The sequence below is a fragment of the Ascaphus truei genome, chromosome 7, assembly GCF_040206685.1.
Source record: "Ascaphus truei isolate aAscTru1 chromosome 7, aAscTru1.hap1, whole genome shotgun sequence".
Classification (NCBI taxonomy): domain Eukaryota; kingdom Metazoa; phylum Chordata; class Amphibia; order Anura; family Ascaphidae; genus Ascaphus; species Ascaphus truei.
In genome coordinates, this window is record NC_134489.1 from 111,101,150 (window position 1) to 111,126,796 (window position 25,647).

At 47.1% G+C, this 25,647-nt stretch overlaps 1 protein-coding gene across 1 annotated transcript in view; it reads right to left on the bottom strand.

Moving 5' to 3' along the window:
* Positions 1 to 25,647, bottom strand: part of MUC13 (mucin 13, cell surface associated) — a 74,151-nt gene that overhangs the window by 34,100 nt on the left and 14,404 nt on the right. Inside the window, exons 4-5 of the mRNA XM_075609899.1 lie at positions 6,894 to 6,994; positions 6,465 to 6,523 (exon numbers count right to left, since the gene is read on the bottom strand). Of these exons, the coding sequence (XP_075466014.1) occupies positions 6,465 to 6,523; positions 6,894 to 6,994 (160 nt within the window). The remainder of the gene's footprint in view (positions 1 to 6,464; positions 6,524 to 6,893; positions 6,995 to 25,647) is intronic.

Genomic DNA, 25,647 nt, shown 5'->3' on the forward strand with positions numbered 1-25,647 from the left:
TCTGCGGGGGGTTTCTGCCCTGTAACAAGGTCTGGCGGGGGGTTTCTGCCCTGTAACAAGGTCTGGCGGGGGGTTTCTGCCCTGTAACAAGGTCTGCGGGGGGTTTCTGCCCTGTAACAAGGTCTGGCGGGGGGTTTCTGCCCTGTAACAAGGTCTGGCGGGGGGTTTCTGCCCTGTAACAAGGTCTGGCGGGGGGGTTTCTGCCCTGTAACAAGGTCTGCGGGGGGTTTCTGCCCTGTAACAAGGCTGGCGGGGGGTTTCTGCCCTGTAACAAGGTCTGGCGGGGGGTTTCTGCCCTGTAACAAGGTCTGGCGGGGGGTTTCTGCCCTGTAACAAGGTCTGGCGGGGGGGTTTCTGCCCTGTAACAAGGTCTGGCGGGGGGGTTTCTGCCCTGTAACAAGGTCTGCGGGGGATTTCTGCCCTGTAACAAGGTCTGGCGGGGGGTTTCTGCCCTGTAACAAGGTCTGGCGGGGGGTTTCTGCCCTGTATCAAGGTCTGGCGGGGGGTTTCTGCCCTGTAACAAGGTCTGGCGGGGGGTTTCTGCCCTGTAACAAGGTCTGCGGGGGGTTTCTGCCCTGTAACAAGGTCTGGCGGGGGGTTTCTGCCCTGTAACAAGGTCTGGCGGGGGGTTTCTGCCCTGTAACAGGGTCTGGCGGGGGGTTTCTGCCCTGTAACAAGGTCTGGCGGGGGGTTTCTGCCCTGTAACAAGGTCTGGCGGGGGGTTTCTGCCCTGTAACAAGGTGTGGCGGGGGGGGTTTCTGCCCTGTAACAGGGTCTGGCGGGGGGATTTCTGCCCTGTAACAACGTCTGGCGGGGGGGTTTCTGCCCTGTAACAAGGTCTGGCGGGGGGGGGGGGGTTTCTGCCCTGTAACAAGGTCTGCGGGGGGATTCTGCCCTGTAACAAGGTCTGGCGGGGGGGTTTCTGCCCTGTAATAAGGTCTGGCGGGGGGTTTCTGCCCTGTAACAAGGCCTGGCGGGGGGGGTTTCTGCCCTGTAACAAGGTATGGTGGGGGGTTTCTGCCCTGTAACAAGGTATGGTGGGGGGGTTTCTGCCCTGTAACAAGGTCTGGCGGGGGGGTTTCTGCCCTGTAACAAGGTCTGGCGGGGGGTTTCTGCCCTGTAACTAGGTCTGGCGGGGGATTTCTGCCCTGTAACAAGGTCTGGCGGGGGGTTTCTGCCCTGTAACAAGGTCTGGCGGGGGGGTTTCTGCCCTGTAACAAGGTATGGCGGGGGGTTTCTGCCCTGTAACAAGGTATGGTGGGGGGTTTCTGCCCTGTAACAAGGTATGGCGGGGGGTTTCTGCCCTGTAACAAGGTGTGGCGGGGGGTTTCTGCCCTGTAACAAGGTATGGCGGGGGGTTTCTGCCCTGTAACAAGGTGTGGCGGGGGGTTTCTGCCCTGTAACAAGGTCTGGCGGGGGGGTTTCTGCCCTGTAACAAGGTCTGGCGGGGGGTTTCTGCCCTGTAACAAGGTCTGGCAGGGGGGGCTACTGCCCTGTAACAAGGTCTGGCGGGGGGGGCTACTGCCCTGTAACAAGGTCTGGCGGGGGGGGCTACTGCCCTGTAACAAGGTCTGGCGGGGGGTTTCTGCCCTGTAACAAGGTGTGGCGGGGGGTTTCTGCCCTGTAACAAGGTCTGGCGGGGGGGGCTACTGCCCTGTAACAAGGTCTGGCGGGGGGGGCTACTGCCCTGTAACAAGGTCTGGCGGGGGGTTTCTGCCCTGTAACAGGGTCTGGCGGGGGGTTTCTGCCCTGTAACAGGGTCTGGCGGGGGGTTTCTGCCCTGTAACAAGGGCTGGCGGGGGGTTTCTGCCCTGTAACAAGGTCTGGTGGGGGGTTTCTGCCCTGTAACAAGGTCTGGCGGGGGGTTTCTGCCCTGTAACAAGGTCTGGCGGGGGGTTTCTGCCCTGTAACAAGGTCTGGCGGGGGGTTTCTGCCCTGTAACAGGGTCTGGCGGGGGGTTTCTGCCCTGTAACAAGGTCTGGCGGGGGGTTTCTGCCCTGTAACAAGGTCTGGCGGGGGGTTTCTGCCCTGTAACAAGGTCTGGCGGGGGGTTTCTGCCCTGTAACAAGGTCTGGCGGGGGGGTTTCTGCCCTGTAACAAGGTCTGGCGGGGGGTTTCAGCCCTGTAACAAGGTCTGGCGGGGGGGTTTCTGCCCTGTAACAAGGTCTGGCGGGGGGTTTCTGCCCTGTAACAAGGTCTGCGGGGGGTTTCTGCCCTGTAACAAGGTCTGCGGGGGGGTTTCTGCCCTGTAACAAGGTCTGGCGGGGGGTTTCTGCCCTGTAACAAGGTATGGCGGGGGGGTTTCTGCCCTGTAACAAGGTCTGGCGGGGGGTTTCTGCCCTGTAACAAGGCTGGCGGGGGGTTTCTGCCCTGTAACAAGGTCTGGCGGGGGGGTTTCTGCCCTGTAACAAGGTCTGGTGGGGGGGTTTCTGCCCTGTAACAAGGTCTGGCGGGGGGTTTCTGCCCTGTAACAAGGTCTGGCGGGGGGTTTCTGCCCTGTAACAAGGCCTGGCGGGGGTTTCTGCCCTGTAACAAGGTCTGGCGGGGGGGTTTCTGCCCTGTAACAAGGTCTGGCGGGGGGGTTTCTGACCTGTAACAAGGTCTGGCGGGGGATTTCTGCCCTGTAACAGGGTCTGGCGGGGGGTTTCTGCCCTGTAACAAGGTCTGGCGGGGGGTTTCTGCCCTGTAACAAGGTCTGGCGGGGGGTTTCTGCCCTGTAACAAGGTCTGGCGGGGGGGGCTACTGCCCTGTAACAAGGTCTGCGGGGGGTTTCTGCCCTGTAACAAGGTCTGGCGGGGGGGTTTCTGCCCTGTAACAAGGTCTGGCGGGGGGTTTCTGCCCTGTAACAAGGTCTGGCGGGGGGGGCTACTGCCCTGTAACAAGGTATGGCGGGGGGTTTCTGCCCTGTAACAAGGTCTGGCGGGGGGGGCTACTGCCCTGTAACAAGGTCTGGCGGGGGGTTTCTGCCCTGTAACAGGGTCTGGCGGGGGGTTTCTGCCCTGTAACAGGGTCTGGCGGGGGGTTTCTGCCCTGTAACAAGGGCTGGCGGGGGGTTTCTGCCCTGTAACAAGGTCTGGTGGGGGGTTTCTGCCCTGTAACAAGGTCTGGCGGGGGGTTTCTGCCCTGTAACAAGGTCTGGCGGGGGGTTTCTGCCCTGTAACAAGGTCTGGCGGGGGGTTTCTGCCCTGTAACAGGGTCTGGCGGGGGGTTTCTGCCCTGTAACAAGGTCTGGCGGGGGGTTTCTGCCCTGTAACAAGGTCTGGCGGGGGGTTTCTGCCCTGTAACAAGGTCTGGCGGGGGGTTTCTGCCCTGTAACAAGGTCTGGCGGGGGGGTTTCTGCCCTGTAACAAGGTCTGGCGGGGGGTTTCAGCCCTGTAACAAGGTCTGGCGGGGGGGTTTCTGCCCTGTAACAAGGTCTGGCGGGGGGTTTCTGCCCTGTAACAAGGTCTGCGGGGGGTTTCTGCCCTGTAACAAGGTCTGCGGGGGGGTTTCTGCCCTGTAACAAGGTCTGGCGGGGGGTTTCTGCCCTGTAACAAGGTATGGCGGGGGGGTTTCTGCCCTGTAACAAGGTCTGGCGGGGGGTTTCTGCCCTGTAACAAGGCTGGCGGGGGGTTTCTGCCCTGTAACAAGGTCTGGCGGGGGGGTTTCTGCCCTGTAACAAGGTCTGGTGGGGGGGTTTCTGCCCTGTAACAAGGTCTGGCGGGGGGTTTCTGCCCTGTAACAAGGTCTGGCGGGGGGTTTCTGCCCTGTAACAAGGCCTGGCGGGGGTTTCTGCCCTGTAACAAGGTCTGGCGGGGGGGTTTCTGCCCTGTAACAAGGTCTGGCGGGGGGTTTCTGCCCTGTAACAAGGTCTGGCGGGGGATTTCTGCCCTGTAACAAGGTCTGGCGGGGGGGGCTACTGCCCTGTAACAAGGTCTGCGGGGGGTTTCTGCCCTGTAACAAGGTCTGGCGGGGGGGTTTCTGCCCTGTAACAAGGTCTGGCGGGGGGTTTCTGCCCTGTAACAAGGTCTGGCGGGGGGGGCTACTGCCCTGTAACAAGGTATGGCGGGGGGTTTCTGCCCTGTAACAAGGTCTGGCGGGGGGGTTTCTGCCCTGTAACAAGGTCTGGCGGGGGGGTTTCTGCCCTGTAACAGGGTCTGGCGGGGGATTTCTGCCCTGTAACAAGGTCTGGCGGGGGGTTTCTGCCCTGTAACAGGGTCTGGCGGGGGGATTTCTGCCCTGTAACAAGGTCTGGCGGGGGGGTTTCTGCCCTGTAACAAGGTCTGGCGGGGGGGTTTCTGCCCTGTAACAAGGTCTGGCGGGGGGTTTCTGCCCTGTAACAAGGTCTAGCGGGGGGTTTCTGCCCTGTAACAAGGTGTGGCGGGGGGATTTCTGCCCTGTAACAAGGTCTGGCGGGGGGCTACTGCCCTGTAACAAGGTCTGGCGGGGGGGTTTCTGCCCTGTAACAAGGTCTGGCGGGGGGGTTTCTGCCCTGTAACAAGGTCTGGCGGGGGGATTTCTGCCCTGTAACAAGGTCTGGCGGGGGGGTTTCTGCCCTGTAACAAGGTCTGGCGGGGGGCTATTGCCCTGTAACAAGGTCTGGCAGGGGGTTTCTGCCCTGTCACAAGGTCTGGCGGGGGGGTTTCTGCCCTGTAACAAGGTCTGGCGGGGGGGTTTCTGCCCTGTAACAAGGTCTGGCGGGGGGTTTCTGCCCTGTAACAAGGTCTGGCGGGGGGTTTCTGCCCTGTAACAAGGTCTGGCGGGGGATTTCTGCCCTGTAACGGTATGCTGAATAGAGATTAAATACACCCCACTGATGTGGAGAGCCGGCCCAGGAAGGAAAACAGGGAAATAATGCAAGTTCTGCAAAATGTAACGTAAAGATATGTACGCAGGGGAAACGCACAGGGAAGTGTGCGCTAAACTGCAATATACACCATTCAACTATATAGTCAATATTGAGCAGTAAGAGCTAGTGCATTTAAATATTATTATTACCAATTGTTTATCATATGCCAATATATTTAAAGTACAAGGGCTGTGAAAGCAATACAGCTCAACCCCGTTATAGCGCGATCCGCTATAACGCGGATCCGCATTTACACGGTTTGAGCGTGGACCCCGAATTTAAAAAAAAAATGTAAAATTTTTTTTGCACACACTCACAGCACACTGCACACACTCACAGCACACTGCATACACTCACAGCACACTTACTGCACACACAGCACACTTACTGCACACACAGCACACTCACCACACACACAACACACTCACAGCACACTGCATACACTCACAGCACACTTACTGCACACACAGCACACTTACTGCACACACAGCACACTCACCACACACACAACACACTCACAGCACACTGTACACACTCACAGCACACTGCACACACTCACAGCACACTGCACACACTCACAGCACACTTACTGCACACACAGCACACTTACTGCCCACACAGCACACTTACTGCACACACACTGCACACACAGCACACTCACCGCACACACAACACACTCACAGCACACTGCATACACTCACAGCACACACTCACAGCACACTGCACACACTCACAGCACACTGCACACACTCACAGCACACTGCACACACTACACTGCATACACTCACAGCACACTGCATACACACACAGCACACTGCATACACACACAGCACACTGCACACACTCCACACACTCACAGCACACTGCACACACTCACAGCACACTGCACACACTCACAGTACACTGCACACACTCACAGTACACACTCACTACACACTGCACACACTCAAAGCATAAACTCGCAGCACACTGCACACACACTGTACACTGCACACACACACACAGTCTCACACAGTCAAACACACACACAGAGACACACTGTCTCTTTAAGAGAGCTTGCTCTCGCAAGACGGAAGCAGGAAGCAGAGACAGGGAGAAGAGCTGCCAGATGCCGGGTAAGTGCTGCATGCGGTTGCCGCTGCCCCACCGGGTCTGGGAATGCTGGGAGAGTTCTCAGCTTTCCCCCTCCGGCGGACGCGGTACAACCACACGGCGGCCATTTTGTTTTTCGCAACCCCATTTATAACGCGGTGGTCGCGGGTGGCCCCCGAGGACCGCGCTATAACGGGGTTAAGCTGTATTATTATTATTGTTTATGTGTGAAGCACCACCATAATCCGCAGCGCGGTACAAAGGGGTTACAGAGTTATGTATATTGCATAAACAGTTACATACAGGTGAGGGTAAACATGCACAGATACACAGAGGTAATGAGGACCTGCGCGTCAGAGCTTGCACCTTTACAATACACTGGTATCTGTCCCAAGGAGCTGACAGTCTTTAGTGCATTAACCTCAGAGTCTGAGCATTAATAAAGTGAACAGAGGAAATCTCGCGCTGCTTTTATTCAGATACATTTTGTTTCATACATCGTTTGCTGATCTTTCAGTTCTGATAAACTTCTTTTTGAACTCACCTTATTTCTGTTATGACGGTTTCTGTATATCCTGCCAGACTCTCCAAGCTTTGCTGAAACTTTAAAGAGAGAACGCATTTCACGGGATGGGGTCATGTCATTTTCAGACATTTCCAGACAACATTTCTCAGTTGTGTGTGAGTGAATAGATGGATGTGGGGTGAATAAAGGTATATATTCAGTATAGCTATTTATTCTTAGTTTGCCAAAGCACCCCTGGAAATTAAAAGGAACCCTGGATAAAATGCAACAATTTAACACAACACAAATGAATGTGTCGAATTGTTAGAAATGGTTCAGATTATGGGAATACTGTATATCTGGTCAGAAAGTTTAGAATAAATACATTGTAAATACATCATTTTAAAAATACATTTTAGAGTAAGTTAAATGATTTGATTTGCAAATAGAGTAATAAGGAATACTTACGTCACTTTTTACTTTCTTATAAAGATTTGTGTATTCTTCAGATTCCTTGTTTGCATTAAAAATTTCGTTTTGAATTATAAGATTCCCAAAGAAACTGACCCCTGAAAAAAATAGGACAACAATTAAAGGTTGTTACCTTTCACAAACATTTTCTAGAGAAGAAATGTATCCGTTCTTTCCACGTTACTATATTTGCGGATATTGTCATTATATGGCTGCTGTGATGGGAGGGGCCATTTTGTTTACCAATTCAATCCAAATTTGCTACATGTAATGGAAACCCCGTCACCCTGTCACAACCGCGCCCAGTGCGTGTCTAACATGGGGAGAGAAGGCAAACGGCATAGAATCAGCCGTCTGAACCGTGACCCAGGAAATGGCACATGTTATATGTTGTTGTTCCGGCAGCATGTCGGGGCACAGGAAACGCACATGTTATATGTTGTTGCTCCGGCAGCATGTCGGGGCACAGGAAATGGCACATGTTATATGTTGTTGTTCCGGCAGCATGTCGGGGCACAGGAAATGGCACATGTTATATGTTGTTGCTCCGGCAGCATGTCGGGGCACAGGAAATGGCACATGTTATATGTTGTTGTTCCGGCAGCATGTCGGGGCACAGGAAACGGCACATGTTATATGTTGTTGCTCCGGCAGCATGTCGGGGCACAGGAAATGGCACATGTTATATGTTGTGGTTCCGGCAGCATGTCGGGGCACAGGAAATGGCACATGTTATATGTTGTTGCTCCGGCAGCATGTCGGGGCACAGGAAATGGCACATGTTATATGTTGTTGTTCCGGCAGCATGTCGGGGCACAGGAAATGGCACATGTTATATGTTGTTGCTCCGGCAGCATGTCGGGGCACAGAAATGGCACATGTTATATGTTGTGGTTCCGGCAGCATGTCGGGGCACAGGAAATGGCACATGTTATATGTTGTTGTTCCGGCAGCATGTCGGGGCACAGGAAATGGCACATGTTATATGTTGTTGTTCCGGCAGCATGTAAGGGCACAGGAAATGGCACATGTTATATGTTGTTGCTCCGGCAGCATGTCGGGGCACAGGAAATGGCACATGTTATATGTTGTTGCTCCGGCAGCATGTCGGGGCACAGGAAACGGCACATGTTATATGTTGTTGTTCCGGCAGCATGTCGGGGCACAGGAAATGGCACATGTTATATGTTGTTGTTCCGGCAGCATGTCGGGGCACAGGAAATGGCACATGTTATATGTTGTTGTTCCGGCAGCATGTCGGGGCACAGGAACGGCACATGTTATATGTTGTTGTTCCGGCAGCATGTCGGGGCACAGGAAATACACATGCTACATGTTGTTGTTCCGGCAGCATGTCGGGGCACAGGAAACGCACATGTTATATGTTGTTGCTCCGGCAGCATGTCGGGGCACAGGAAATTATCCTCTCTGTTTGTATATTTATTTTAAACCTGTGTAAAAGTGAACGCGCAGTTAGACTGAATGTTATTGGATTTAATTAAAGGGCCTGTTGTTTTTCTCTGTGACATCTCTCTACCCAGGACAGGCCCGCGGGAGCATGCAGGCCGGGGGCGGCCAACTCCAGTCCTCAAGGGCCACCAACAGGTCAAGTTTTCTGGAAATCCCTGCTTCAGCACAGGGTGCAGTTGATGACTGAGCCACCTGTGCTGAAGCAGGGATATCCTGACCTGTTGGTGGCCCTTGAGGGCTGGAGTTAGCCACCCTTGAAGTAGGCATTCTGATTGGTCATTGAGTGCTGGGAAGGCCTCCCCAATGGAGAGAGACTGCTTGTTTCCCCGGGTATGTATCTCTGGATCCCGGGGGTCTCCAGAAATGAAACGAGCGCAGTTCAGCTGTGGGGGCTCCCTCGTTTCTAACCTGTAACAGAGTGACGAGATGGGATTTCTGCTTTAACCTACTGAGTGCCAGATGGGTGGCGATACCCGAGTGCTATGGCCCCTCCGACACGGTGCAGTCACATGACCACGGTGGCAATTTTTCACAAAGCGTAAGGGGAGGAGTCTTCTGCAGTTCTCTCACAGGGCAGATCGCAGGATGCGATGCAACAGGGAAAAACACCCTCCCTGGGCATAACGTAACTGTAGAGGGAGAGGGGGATTGGCCCGGTATGAAAGGGGTTACACCCCATATGGCCACCCCCTGACCAGGGAGGCAAGGGGCTAACTGGACTGCGGTCCAGGGATGTGGTTTTTACCTTGCTGCAACATGAAAATGTGTGTTCCCCTATTGTAATGTATGATCACCATGACAGTGTCTGCACCACACACACACACTGGGATCCATCCGGGAGAACAAGGGTTAATAGTTGGACAGTGATTTATTTTTAAACAGAGAATCCTGTGATAAAGAAATAAAATGTTTAAACTGTATTTGAGTATCTCCGGTTTGGAAGGTCGCAGCGGGCTGAAACTTGGCCACCATGGAGAGTCAGTTCCAGCAGGAAAAAACTGGCCCAGGTCAACCCACTGGACCCAACAGAACCAGTTATTTTAATATGTCTTTATATTAAAACCTATGGTGTGTTTCAAAGCGGGGATAAAAACCCGCAAAGGTTCCTGCCATCTGTGGAATGGGAGGGATCAGAGGGGCGACCTATTATCTGAAAACAGACCCCCTGATCAAAGGATCATCCTCCCCAATTGTATACATTAGGGCGGAGAAGTACAGGGCATGAGTGATTTGTAGGTGCTATAACTGACACCTACAAACAAAGAATATCCTGGCCAGATAGCCCATCTGGTAGACTAGTTGGCGCCCCTGACTGGGGTGTGGGGCTACAGAAATGAGACCCCCAGGGTCCCAGTACGCATGTGCCATCTAGCTGGGGGGCATGAGTTATTAATGTTCCCACGTTAGAGATTGGGTGCAGTTAATTGTTCTCCAATAGCCTGCACCCAATAGTAAGGATAGGGCTGAAAGGATATATAAACTGATGTCAGCCCTACAGTCTTTTGTCTTTATTATACCAACTGATTGATGCCTGATTGCTGGAGAATTGCTATTTGATTACTTCTTCATTCCAACCCCCTAAGTAAGTGTTACCTTCTTGTCTGTTATCTGTACTATTTGCTGTGTTCACCTATTTTAGGAATAAATATACTTTATTATATCTAAGCCGCGTTCAGTTCAACCCAGTTATTTGGTGTATATTATAACTTGTCATAAGTTACCGTGACAGTAACCACTAATAAATACATTTTATTTAATAAGAAAGTGGAATTGTATGTTTTTAAATGGAAAAGTAGTGATACTTTGGGAGTGAAAATAAAAAAAAGGAATACTTTCATCCTTCAACCATTGTACATAGGTATACACAGAACTCTTCTGGTTATTAAATCCTGTATTCAAAGTCTCCTCACTATTAAGGCCGTACACAATCCTCTGCCCCTCCTTACATCTCACCCTAATATCTCACTATACCCTCCTCTGCCCCTCTTTACATCTGAGCCCTACTTTCTCGCTATGCACCATCCCGACTCTTGTGATCTGCTGCAAGGATGTCTTCTTTCTACCCCCTTTGTATCTAAAGCCCTCTCCCGCCTCAAACCCTTCTCACTGACTGCCCCACACCTCTGGAATGCCCTTCCCCTCAGTACCCGACTAGCACCCTCTCTATCCACCTTTAAGACCCACCTTAAAACACACCTCTTTAATTAAGCATTTGGGTGGCTCTGTTGGGTGATACTATACATCTCAGATGCACTAACCAGAACACCTCCCCCCCCCCATCTGTGTCTGTAAATTCTCCCTAATTACCACATAGATTGTAAGCTCTTCGGGACAGAGACTACTGTTCCTATTGTTACTGCCATGTCTGAAGCGCTTATTCCTATGATGTAACGTGTGTTACTGCGGTAAAGCGCTGTGCACATGGATGGCGCTATATAAATAAAGATATACATACATAGAACTGCCCCTATTGGTAACTGTTCCTCTCCTTACATGAAATCCTCCGGGAGTAGAGACTTTGAGAAATGAGCGGCACGTTACCGTATCCCGCAGCGTCGCACGGAGAGACCTGAACATTTACAGCCAGCGCTACAAACACGTCTCTCGTACCGAGGGCAGATTATACAAACACGTCTCATACCGAGTGCAGATTATACAAACACGTCTCTCGTACCGAGGGCAGATTATACAAACACGTCTCTCGTACCGAGGGCAGATTATACAAACATGTCTCTCGTACCGAGGGCAGATTATACAAACACGTCTCTCGTACCGAGGGCAGATTATACAAACACATCTCTCATACCGAGGGCAGATTATACAAACACGTCTCTCGTACCGAGGGCAGATTATACAAACACGTCTCTCGTACCGAGGGCAGATTATACAAACACGTCTCTCGTACCGAGGGCAGATTATACAAACACATCTCTCGTACCGAGGGCAGATTATACAAACACGTCTCTCGTACCGAGGGCAGATTATACAAACACGTCTCTCGTACCGAGGGCAGATTATACAATCACGTCTCTCATACCGAGGGCAGATTATACAAACACGTCTCTAATACCGAGGGCAGATTATACAAACACGTCTCTCGTACCGAGGGCAGATTATACAAACACGTCTCTCGTACCGAGGGCAGATTATACAAACACGTCTCTCGTACCCAGGGCAGATTATACAAACACGTCTCTCGTACCGAGGGCAGATTATACAAACACGTCTCTCGTACCGAGGGCAGATTATACAAACACGTCTCTCGTACCGAGGGCAGATTATACAAACACGTCTCTCGTACCCAGGGCAGATTATACAAACACGTCTCTCGTACCGAGGGCAGATTATACAAACACGTCTCTCGTACCGAGGGCAGATTATACAAACACGTCTCTCATACCGAGTGCAGATTATACAAACACGTCTCTCATACCGAGGGCAGATTATACAAACACGTCTCTCATACCGAAGGCAGATTATACAAACACGTCTCTCATACCGAGGGCAGATTATACAAACACGTCTCTCGTACCGAGGGCAGATTATACAAACACGTCTCTCGTACCGAGGGCAGATTATACAAACACATCTCTCATACCGAGGGCAGATTATACAATCACGTCTCTCGTACCGAGGGCAGATTATACAAACACGTCTCTCGTACCGAGGGCAGATTATACAAACACATCTCTCGTACCGAGGGCAGATTATACAAACACGTCTCTCGTACCGAGGGCAGATTATACAAACACGTCTCTCGTACCGAGGGCAGATTATACAAACACGTCTCTCGTACCGAGGGCAGATTATACAAACACATCTCTAATACCGAGGGCAGATTATACAAACACGTCTCTCGTACCGAGGGCAGATTATACAAACACGTCTCTCGTACCGAGGGCAGATTATACAAACACGTCTCTCGTACCGAGGGCAGATTATACAAACACGTCTCTCGTACCGAGGGCAGATTATACAAACACGTCTCTCATACCGAGGGCAGATTATACAAACACGTCTCTCATACCGAGGGCAGATTATACAAACACGTCTCTCATACCGAGTGCAGATTATACAAACACGTCTCTCGTACCGAGGGCAGATTATACAAACACGTCTCTCATACCGACGGCAGATTATACAAACACGTCTCTCATACCGAGGGCAGATTATACAAACGCGTCTCTCATACCGAGGGCAGATTATACAAACACGTCTCTCATACCGAGGGCAGATTATACAAACACGTCTCTCGTACCGAGTGCAGATTATACAAACACGTCTCTCATACCGAGGGCAGATTATACAAACACGTCTCTCATACCGAGGGCAGATTATACAAACACGTCTCTCGTACCGAGGGCAGATTATACAAACACGTCTCTCGTACCGAGGGCAGATTATACAAACACGTCTCTCGTACCGAGGGCAGATTATACAAACACGTCTCTCGTACCGAGGGCAGATTATACAAACACGTCTCTCGTACCGAGGGCAGATTATACAAACACGTCTCTCGTACCGAGGGCAGATTATACAAACACGTCTCTCGTACCGAGGGCAGATTATACAAACACGTCTCTCGTACCGAGGGCAGATTAAACAAACACGTCTCTCGTACCGAGGGCAGATTATACAAACACGTCTCTCGTACCGAGGGCAGATTATACAAACACGTCTCTCGTACCGAGGGCAGATTATACAAACACGTCTCTCGTACCGAGGGCAGATTATACAAACACGTCTCTCGTACCGAGGGCAGATTATACAAACACGTCTCTCGTACCGAGGGCAGATTATACAAACACGTCTCATACCGAGTGCAGATTATACAAACACGTCTCTCATACCGAGGGCAGATTATACAAACACGTCTCTCGTACCGAGGGCAGATTATACAAGCACATCTCTCGTACCGAGGGCAGATTATACAAACACGTCTCTCATACCGAGTGCAGATTATACAAACATCTCTCGTACCGAGTGCAGATTATACAAACACGTCTCTCGTACCGAGTGCAGATTATACAAACTCGTCTCTCGTACCGAGTGCAGATTATACAAACTCGTCTCTCATACCGAGGGCAGATTATACAAACACATCTCTCGTACCGAGTGCAGATTATACAAACACGTCTCTCATACCGAGGGCAGATTATACAAACACGTCTCTCATACGATGGCAGATTATACAAACACATCTCTCATACCGAGGGCAGATTATACAAACACGTCTCTCATACCGAGGGCAGATTATACAAACACGTCTCTCATACCGAGTGCAGATTATACAAACACGTCTCTCATACCGAGGGCAGATTATACAAACACGTCTCTCATACCGAGGGCAGATTATACAAACACATCTCTCATACAGAGTGCAGATTATACAAACACATCTCTCATACAGAGTGCAGATTATACAAACACGTCTCTCATACCGAGGGCAGATTATACAAACACATCTCTCCTACCGAGTGCAGATTATACAAACACATCTCTCATACCGAGGGCATATTATACAAACACGTCTCTCATACCGAGGGCAGATTATACAAACACATCTCTCATACCGAGGGCAGATTATACAAACACGTCTCTCATACCGAGGTCATATTATACAAACACGTCTCTCATACCGAGGGCAGATTATACAAACACGTCTCTCGTACCGAGGGCAGATTATACAAACACATCTCTCATACCGAGGGCAGATTATACAAACACATCTCATACCGAGTGCAGATTATACAAACACGTCTCTCATACCGAGGGCAGATTATACAAACACGTCTCTCGTACCGAGGGCAGATTATACAAACACGTCTCTCATACCGAGTGCAGATTATACAAACATGTCTCTCATACCGAGGGCAGATTATACAAACACATCTCTCATACCGAGGGCAGATTATACAAACACGTCTCATACCGAGCGCAGATTATACAAACACGTCTCATAACGAGGGCAGATTATACAAACACGTCTCTCATACCGAGGGCAGATTATACAAACACATCTCTCATACAGAGTGCAGATTATACAAACACGTCTCATACCGAGTGCAGATTATACAAACACGTCTCTCGTACAGAGTGCAGATTATAGAAACACGTCTCATACCGAGGGCAGATTATACAAACACATCTCTCATACAGAGTGCAGATTATACAAACATGTCTCTCATACCGAGTGCAGATTATACAAACATCTCTCATACCGAGGGCAGATTATACAAACACATCTCTCGTACCGAGTGCAGATTATACAAACAAGTCTCATACCGAGGGCAGATTATACAAACACGTCTCTCATACCGAGGGCAGATTATACAAACACGTCTCTCATACAGAGTGCAGATTATACAAACACGTCTCTCATACCGAGTACAGATTATACAAACAACTCTCATACCGAGTGCAGATTATACAAACACGTCTCATAACGAGGGCAGATTATACAAACACGTCTCTCATACAGAGTGCAGATTATACAAACATGTCTCATACCGAGTGCAGATTATACAAACACGTCTCTCATACAGAGTGCAGATTATAGAAACACATCTCTCATACCGAGGGCAGATTATACAAACACATCTCTCATACCGAGTGCAGATTATACAAACACATCTCTCATACCGAGGGCAGATTATACAAACACATCTCTCCTACCGAGTGCAGATTATACAAACATGTCTCTCATACCGAGTGCAGATTATACAAACATGTCTCTCATACCGAGGGCAGATTATACAAACACATTTCTCATACCGAGGGCAGATTATACAAACACATCTCTCGTACCGAGTGCAGATTATACAAACACATCTCTCCTACCGAGTGCAGATTATACAATCACATCTCTCATACCGAGGGCATATTATACAAACACGTCTCTCATACCGAGGGCAGATTATACAAACACATCTCTCATACCGAGGGCAGATTATACAAACACGTCTCTCATACCGAGGGCATATAATCCAAACACGTCTCTCATACCGAGGGCAGATTATACAAACACGTCTCTCGTACCGAGGGCAGATTATACAAACACATCTCTCATACCGACGGCAGATTATACAAACACATCTCATACCGAGTGCAGATTATACAAACACGTCTCTCATACCGAGGGCAGATTATACAAACACGTCTCTCGTACCGAGGGCAGATTATACAAACACGTCTCATACCGAGTGCAGATTATACAAACACGTCTCTCATACCGAGGGCAGATTATACAAACACATCTCTCATACCGAGGGCAGATTATACAAACACGTCTCATACCGAGCGCAGATTATACAAACAAGTCTCATAACGAGGGCAGATTATACAAACACGTCTCTCATACCGAGGGCAGATTATACAAACACATCTCTCATACAGAGTGCAGATTATACAAACACGTCTCTCGTACAGAGTGCAGATTATAGAAACACGTCTCATACCGAGGGCAGATTATACAAACACATCTCTCATACAGAGTGCAGATTATACAAACATGTCTCTCATACCGAGTGCAGATTATACAAACACATCTCTCGTACCGAGTGCAGATTATACAAACAAGTCTCATACCGAGGGCAGATTATACAAACACGTCTCTCATACCGAGGGCAGATTATACAAACACGTCTCTCATACAGAGTGCAGATTATACAAACACGTCTCTCATACCGAGTACAGATTATACAAACAACTCTCATACCGAGTGCAGATTATACAAACACGTCTCATAACGAGGGCAGATTATACAAACACGTCTCTCATACAGAGTGCAGATTATACAAACATGTCTAATACCGAGTGCAGATTATACAAACACGTCTCTCGTACAGAGTGCAGATTATAGAAACACATCTCTCATACCGAGGGCAGACTATACAAACACATCTCTCATACCGAGTGCAGATTATACAAACACATCTCTCATACCGAGGGCAGATTATACAAACACATCTCTCATACCGAGTGCAGATTATACAAACATGTCTCTCATACCGAGTGCAGATTATACAAACATGTCTCTCATACCGAGGGCAGATTATACAAACACATTTCTCATACCGAGGGCAGATTATACAAACACATCTCTCGTACCGAGTGCAGATTATACAAACACGTCTCTCATACCGAGGGCAGATTATACAAACACATTTCTCATACCGAGGGCAGATTATACAAACACGTCTCTTATACAGAGGGCAGATTATACAAACACGTCTCTCATACAGAGGGCAGATTATACAAACACGTCTCTTATACAGAGGGCAGATTATACAAACACGTCTCTCATACCGAGGGCAGATTATACAAACACGTCTCTCATACCGAGTGCAGATTATACAAACACGTCTCTCATACCGAGGGCAGATTATACAAACACTTCTCATACCGAGGGCAGATTATACAAACACGTCTCTCATACCGAGTGCAGATTATACAAACACGTCTCTCATACCGAGGGCAGATTATACAAACACTTCTCATACCGAGGGCAGATTATACAAACACGTCTCTAATACCGAGGGCAGATTATACAAACACATTTCTCATACCGAGTGCAGATTATACAAACACGTCTCTCATACCGAGGGCAGATTATACAAACACGTCTCTCATACCGAGGGCAGATTATACAAACACGTCTCTCATACCGAGGGCAGATTATACAAACACGTCTCTCATACCGAGGGCAGATTATACAAACACGTCTCTCATACCGAGGGCAGATTATACAAACACGTCTCTTATACAGAGGGCAGATTATACAAACACATCTCTCATACCGAGGGCAGATTATACAAACACATCTCTCATACCGAGGGCATATTATACAAACACGTCTCTCATACCGAGGGCAGATTATACAAACACGTCTCTCATACCGAGTGCAGATTATACAAACACGTCTCTCATTCCGAGGGCAGATTATACAAACACATCTCTCATACCGAGGGCAGATTATACAAACACGTCTCATACCGAGCGCAGATTATACAAACACGTCTCATAACGAGGGCAGATTATACAAACACGTCTCTCATACCGAGGGCAGATTATACAAACACATCTCTCATACAGAGTGCAGATTATACAAACACGTCTCATACCGAGTGCAGATTATACAAACACGTCTCTCGTACAGAGTGCAGATTATAGAAACGCGTCTCATACCGAGGGCAGATTATACAAACACATCTCTCATACCGAGGGCAGATTATACAAACATGTCTCTCATACCGAGTGCAGATTATACAAAAATCTCTCATACCGAGGGCAGATTATACAAACACATCTCTCGTACCGAGTGCAGATTATACAAACAAGTCTCATACCGAGGGCAGATTATACAAACACGCCTCTCATACAGAGTGCAGATTATACAAACTTGTCTCTCATACCGAGTGCAGATTATACAAACATCTCTCATACCGAGGGCAGATTATACAAACACATCTCTCATACCGAGGGCAGATTATACAAACACGTCTCTCATACAGAGTGCAGATTATACAAACACGCCTCTCATATCGAGGGCAGATTATACAAACATGTCTCTCATACCGAGTGCAGATTATACAAACAAGTCTCATACCGAGGGCAGATTATACAAACACGTCTCTCATACCGAGTGCAGATTATACAAACATCTCTCGTACCGAGTGCAGATTATACAAACACGTCTCTCATACCGAGTGCAGATTATACAAACACGTCTCTCATACCGAGTGCAGATTATACAAACATCTCTCATAACGAGGGCAGATTATACAAACACGTTTTATAACGAGGGCAGATTATACAAACACGTCTCTCATACAGAGTGCAGATTATACAATCACATCTCATACAGAGGGCAGATTATACAAACATGTCTCTCATACCGAGTGCAGATTATACAAACAAGTCTCATACCGAGGGCAGATTATACAAACACGTCTCTCATACCGAGGGCAGATTATACAAACACATCTCTCATACCGAGTGCAGATTATACAAACACGTCTCTCATACAGAGTGCAGATTATACAAACACGCCTCTCATACCGAGGGCAGATTATACAAACATGTCTCTCATACCGAGTGCAGATTATACAAACATCTCTCATACCGAGGGCAGATTATACAAATATGTCCCTCATACCGAGTGCAGATTATACAAACATCTCTCGTACCGAGTGCAGATTATACAAACATGTCTCTCATACCGAGTGCAGATTATACAAACACGTCTCTCATACCGAGTGCAGATTATACAAACATCTCTCATAACGAGGGCAGATTATACAAACACGTGTTATAACGAGGGCAGATTATACAAACACATCTCTCATACCGAGTGCAGATTATACAAACATCTCTCATACCGATGGCAGATTATACAAACACGTCTCTTATACAGAGTGCAGATTATACAAACACATTTCTCATACCGAGTGCAGATTATACAAACACGTCTCTCATACCGAGGGCAGATGATACAAACACGTCTCACATACCGAGGGTAGATTATACAAACACGTCTCTCATACCGAGGGCAGATTATACAAACACGTCTCTCATACCGAGGGCAGATTAAACAAACACGTCTCTCATACAGAGTGCAGATTATACAAACACGCCTCTTATACCGAGTGCAGATTATACAAACATGTCTCTCATACCGAGTGCAGATTATACAAACATCTCTCATACCGAGGGCAGATTATACAAACACGTCTCTCATACCGAGGGCAGATTATACAAACACGTCTCTCATACAGAGGGCAGATTATACAAACACGTCTCTCATACCGAAGGCAGATTATACAAACACGTCTCTCATACCGATGGCAGATTATACAAACACATCTCTCATACCGAGTGCAGATTATACAAACACATCTCATACCGAGTGCAGATTATACAAACACGTCTCTTATACAGAGGGCAGATTATACAAACACATCTCTCATACAGAGTGCAGATTATACAAACACGTCTCTCATACCGAGGGCAGATTATACAAACACATATCTCATACCGAGGGCATATTATACAAACACGTCTCTCATACCGAGGGCAGATTATACAAACACGTCAATCATACCGAGTGCAGATTATACAAACACGTCTCTCATACCGAGGGCAGATTATACAAACACGTCTCTAATACCGAGTGCAGATTATACAAACACGTCTCTCATTCCGAGGGCAGATTATACAAACACATCTCTCATACGAGGGCAGATTATACAAACACGTCTCATACCGAGCGCAGATTATACAAACACGTCTCATAACGAGGGCAGATTATACAAACACGTCTCTCATACCGAGGGCAGATTATACAAACACATCTCTCATACCGAGTGCAGATTATACAAACATCTCTCATACCGAGGGCAGATTATACAAACACGTCTCTCATACCGAGGGCAGATTATACAAACACGTCTCTCATACAGAGGGCAGATTATACAAACACGTCTCTCATACAGAGTGCAGATTATACAAACACGTCTCTTATACAGAGGGCAGATTATACAAACACATCTCTCACACCGAGGGCAGATTATACAAACACGTCTCTCATACCGAGTGCAGATTATACAAACACGTCTCATACCGAGTGCAGATTATACAAACACGTCTCTTATACAGAGGGCAGATTATACAAACACATCTCTCATACAGAGTGCAGATTATACAAACACGTCTCTCATACCGAGGGCAGATTATACAAACACATCTCTCATACCGAGGGCATATTATACAAACACGTCTCTCATACCGAGGGCAGATTATACAAACACGTCTCTCATACCGAGTGCAGATTATACAAACACGTCTCTCATACCGAGGGCAGATTATACAAACACGTCTCTCATACTGAGTGCAGATTATACAAACACGTCTCTCATACCGAGGGCAGATTATACAAACACGTCTCTCATACCGAGTGCAGATTATACAAACACGTCTCATACCGAGGGCAGATTATACAAACACGTCTCATAACGAGGGCAGATTATACAAACACGTCTCTCATACCGAGTGCAGATTATACAAACACGTCTCTCATACCGAGTGCAGATTATACAAACATGTCTCATACCGAGTGCAGATTATACAAACACGTCTCTCGTACAGAGTGCAGATTATAGAAACGCGTCTCATACCGAGGGCAGATTATACAAACACATCTCTCATACCGAGGGCAGATTATACAAACATGTCTCTCATACCGAGTGCAGATTATACAAAAATCTCTCATACCGAGGGCAGATTATACAAACACATCTCTCGTACCGAGTGCAGATTATACAAACAAGTCTCATACCGAGGGCAGATTATACAAACATGTCTCTCCTACCGAGTGCAGATTATACAAACACGCCTCTCATACAGAGTGCAGATTATACAAACATGTCTCTCATACCGAGTGCAGATTATACAAACATCTCTCATACCGAGGGCAGATTATACAAACACATCTCTCATACCGAGGGCAGATTATACAAACACGTCTCTCATACAGAGTGCAGATTATACAAACACGCCTCTCATACCGAGGGCAGATTATACAAACATGTCTCTCATACCGAGTGCAGATTATACAAACAAGTCTCATACCGAGGGCAGATTATACAAACACATCTCTCATACCGAGGGCAGATTATACAAACACGTCTCTCATACAGAGTGCAGATTATACAAACACGTCTCTCATACAGAGTGCAGATTATACAAACACGCCTCTCATACCGAGGGCAGATTATACAAACATGTCTCTCATACCGAGTGCAGATTATACAAACATCTCTCATACCGAGGGCAGATTATACAAACATGTCTCTCATACCGAGTGCAGATTATACAAACATCTCTCGTACCGAGTGCAGATTATACAAACATGTCTCTCATACCGAGTGCAGATTATACAAACACGTCTCTCATACCGAGTGCAGATTATACAAACATCTCTCATAACGAGGGCAGATTATACAAACACGTCTCATAACGAGGGCAGATTATACAAACACATCTCTCATACAGGGTGCAGATTATACAAACATGTCTTTCATACCGAGTGCAGATTATACAAACATCTCTCATACCGAGGGCAGATTATACAAACACGTCTCTTATACAGAGTGCAGATTATACAAACACATCTCTCGTACCGAGTGCAGATTATACAAACAAGTCTCATACCGAGTGCAGATTATACAAACACGTCTCTCATACCGAGGGCAGATTATACAAACACATTTCTCATACCGAGGGCAGATTATACAAACACATCTCTCGTAACGAGTGCAGATTATACAAACACATCTCTCATACCGAGGGCAGATTATACAAACACGTCTTTTATACAGAGGGCAGATTATATAAACACGTCTCTTATACAGAGGGCAGATTATACAAACACGTCTCTCATACCGAGGGCAGATTATACAAACACGTCTCTCATACCGAGGGCAGATTATACAAACACGTCTCTCATACCGAGGGCAGATTATACAAACACGTCTCTAATACCGAGGGCAGATTATACAAACACATTTCTCATACCGAGTGCAGATTATACAAACACGTCTCTCATACCGAGGGCAGATTATACAAACACGTCTCACATACCGAGGGCAGATTATACAAACACGTCTCTCATACCGAGTGCAGATTATACAAACATCTCTCATACCGAGGGCAGATTATACAAACACATCTCTCATACCGAGTGCAGATTATACAAACACGTCTCTCATACCGAGTGCAGATTATACAAACACGTCTCTCATACCGAGTGCAGATTATACAAACACGTCTCTCATACCGAGGGCAGATTTTACAAACACGTCTCTCATACAGAGTGCAGATTATACAAACACGTCTCTCATACCGAGTGCAGATTATACATACACGTCTCTCATACCGAGTGCAGATTATACAAACATCTCTCATACCGAGTGCAGATTATACAAACACGTCTCATAACGAGGGCAGATTATACAAACACATCTCTCATACCGAGGGCAGATTATACAAACACATCTCTCATACAGAGTGCAGATTATACAAACATGTCTCTCATACCGAGTGCAGATTATACAAACATCTCTCATACAGAGTGCAGATTATACAAACACATCTCTCATACCGAGGGCAGATTATACAAACACATTTCTCATACCGAGGGCAGATTATACAAACACATCTCTCGTACCGAGTGCAGATTATACAAACATGTCTCTCATACCGAGGGCAGATTATACAAACACATCTCTCATACCGAGGGCAGATTATACAAACACGTCTCTTATACAGAGGGCAGATTATACAAACACGTCTCTTATACAGAGGGCAGATTATACAAACACGTCTCTCATACCGAGGACAGATTATACAAACACGTCTCTCATACCGAGTGCAGATTATACAAACACGTCTCTCATACTGAGGGCAGATTATACAAACACGTCTCTCATACCGAGTGCAGATTATACAAACACGTCTCTCATACCGAGGTAAGATTATACAAACACGTCTCTCATACCGAGGGCAGATTATACAAACACATTTCTCATACCGAGTGCAGATTATACAAACACGTCTCTCATACCGAGGGCAGATTATACAAACACGTCTCTCATACCGAGGGCAGATTATACAAACTCGTCTCTCATATAGAGGGCAGATTATACAAACACGTCTCTCATACCGAAGGCAGATTATACAAACACGTCTCTTATACAGAGGGCAGATTATACAAACACGTCTCCTCCACAGAGTGCAGATTATACAAACACATCTCTCATACCGAGGGCAGATTATACAAACACATCTCATACCGAGGGCAGATTATACAAACACGTCTCTCATACAGAGGGCAGATTATACAAACACGTCTCTCATACCGAAGGCAGATTATACAAACACGTCTCTTAAACAGATGGCAGATTATACAAACACGTCTCTTATACAGAGTGCAGATTATACAAACACATCTCTCATACCGAGGGCAGATTATACAAACACATCTCATACCGAGGGCAGATTATACAAACACGTCTCTTATACAGAGGGCAGATTATACAAACACATTTCTCATACCGAGTGCAGATTATACAAACACGTCTCTCATACCGAGGGCAGATTATACAAACACGTCTCTCATACCGAGGGCAGATTATACAAACACATCTCTCATACCGAGGGCAGATTATACAAACACGTCTCATACCGAGGGCAGATTATACAAACACGTCTCATAACGAGGGCAGATTATACAAACACGTCTCTCATACCGAGTGCAGATTATACAAACACATCTCTCATACCGAGGGCAGATTATACAAACACGTCTCTCATACCGAGGGCAGATTATACAAACACGTCTCTCATACCGAGGGCAGATTATACAAACACGTCTCTCATACCGAGGGCAGATTATACAAACACGTCTCTTATACAGAGGGCAGATTATACAAACACATCTCTCATACCGAGGGCAGATTATACAAACACATCTCTCATACCGAGGGCAGATTATACAAACACGTCTCTCATACCGAGGGCAGATTATACAAACATCTCTCATACCGAGGGCAGATTATACAAACATGTCTCTCGTACATAGGGCAGATTATACAAACACGTCTCTCATACCGAAGGCAGATTATACAAACACGTCTCTTATACAGAGGGCAGATTATACAAACACGTCTCTCATACCGAAGGCAGATTTTACAAACACGTCTCTTATACAGAGGGCAGATTATACAAACACGTCTCTCATACCGAGTGCAGATTATACAAACACGTCTCTCATACCGAGGGCAGATTATACAAACACGTCTCTCATACCGAGTGCAGATTATACAAACACATTTCTCATACCGAGGGCATATTATACAAACACGTCTCTCATGCCAAGGGCAGATTATACAAACACATCTCATACCGAGGGCCGATTATACAAACACGTCTCTCATACCGAGTGCAGATTATACAAACACGTCTCTCATACCGAGGGCAGATTATACAATCACGTCTCTAATACCGAGTGCAGATTATACAAACACGTCTCTCATACCGAGGGCAGATTATACAAACACATCTCTCATACCGAGGGCAGATTATACAAACACGTCTCTAATACCGAGGGCAGATTATACAAACACGTCTCTCATACCGAGGGCAGATTATACAAACACGTCTCTCATACCGAGGGCAGATTATACAAACACGTCTCATACCGAGGGCAGATTATACAAACACGTCTCTCATACCGAGGGCAGATTATACAAACACATCTCATACCGAGGGCAGATTATACAAACACATCTCATACCGAGGGCAGATTATACAAACACATCTCATACCGAGGGCATATTATACAAACACGTCTCTCATACCGAGGGCAGATTATACAAACACGTCTCTCATACCGAAGCAGATTTTACAAACATGTCTCTCATACCGAGGGCAGATTATACAAACACGTCTCTCATACCGAGGGCAGATTATACAAACACGTCTCTCATACCGAGTGCAGATTATACAAACACGTCTCTCATACCGAGGGCAGATTATACAATCACGTCTCTCATACCGAGGGCAGATTATACAAACACGTCTCTCGTACCGAGTGCAAATTATACAAACACGTCTCTCATACCGAGGGCAGATTATACAAACACATCTCATACCGAGGGCAGATTATACAAACACGTCTCTCATACCGAGGGCAGATTATACAAACACGTCTCTCATACCGAGGGCAGATTATACAAACACGTCTCTCATACCGAGGGCAGATTATACAAACACGTCTCTCATACCGAGTGCAGATTATACAAACACGTCTCTCATACCGAGGGCAGATTATACAAACACATCTCATACCGAGTGCAGATTATACAAACACGTCTCTCATACCGAAGGCAGATTATACAAACACGTCTCTCATACCGAGGGCAGATTATACAAACACGTCTCTCATACCGAGGGCAGATTATACAAACACGTCTCTCATACCGAGGGCAGATTATACAAACACGTCTCTCATACCGAGGGCAGATTATACAAACACGTCTCTCATACCGAGGGCAGATTATACAAACACGTCTCTCATACCGAGGGCAGATTATACAAACACTTTCTGCTTTAGATTTCTGTGCCAAACACGAAATGGAAGAATAGAAACCTTTCAAGGAAACATTTTCTGGTGATTTAACACAGCAATATTAATTTCTCCCTTTTTTTTCTTATTTGTATATAT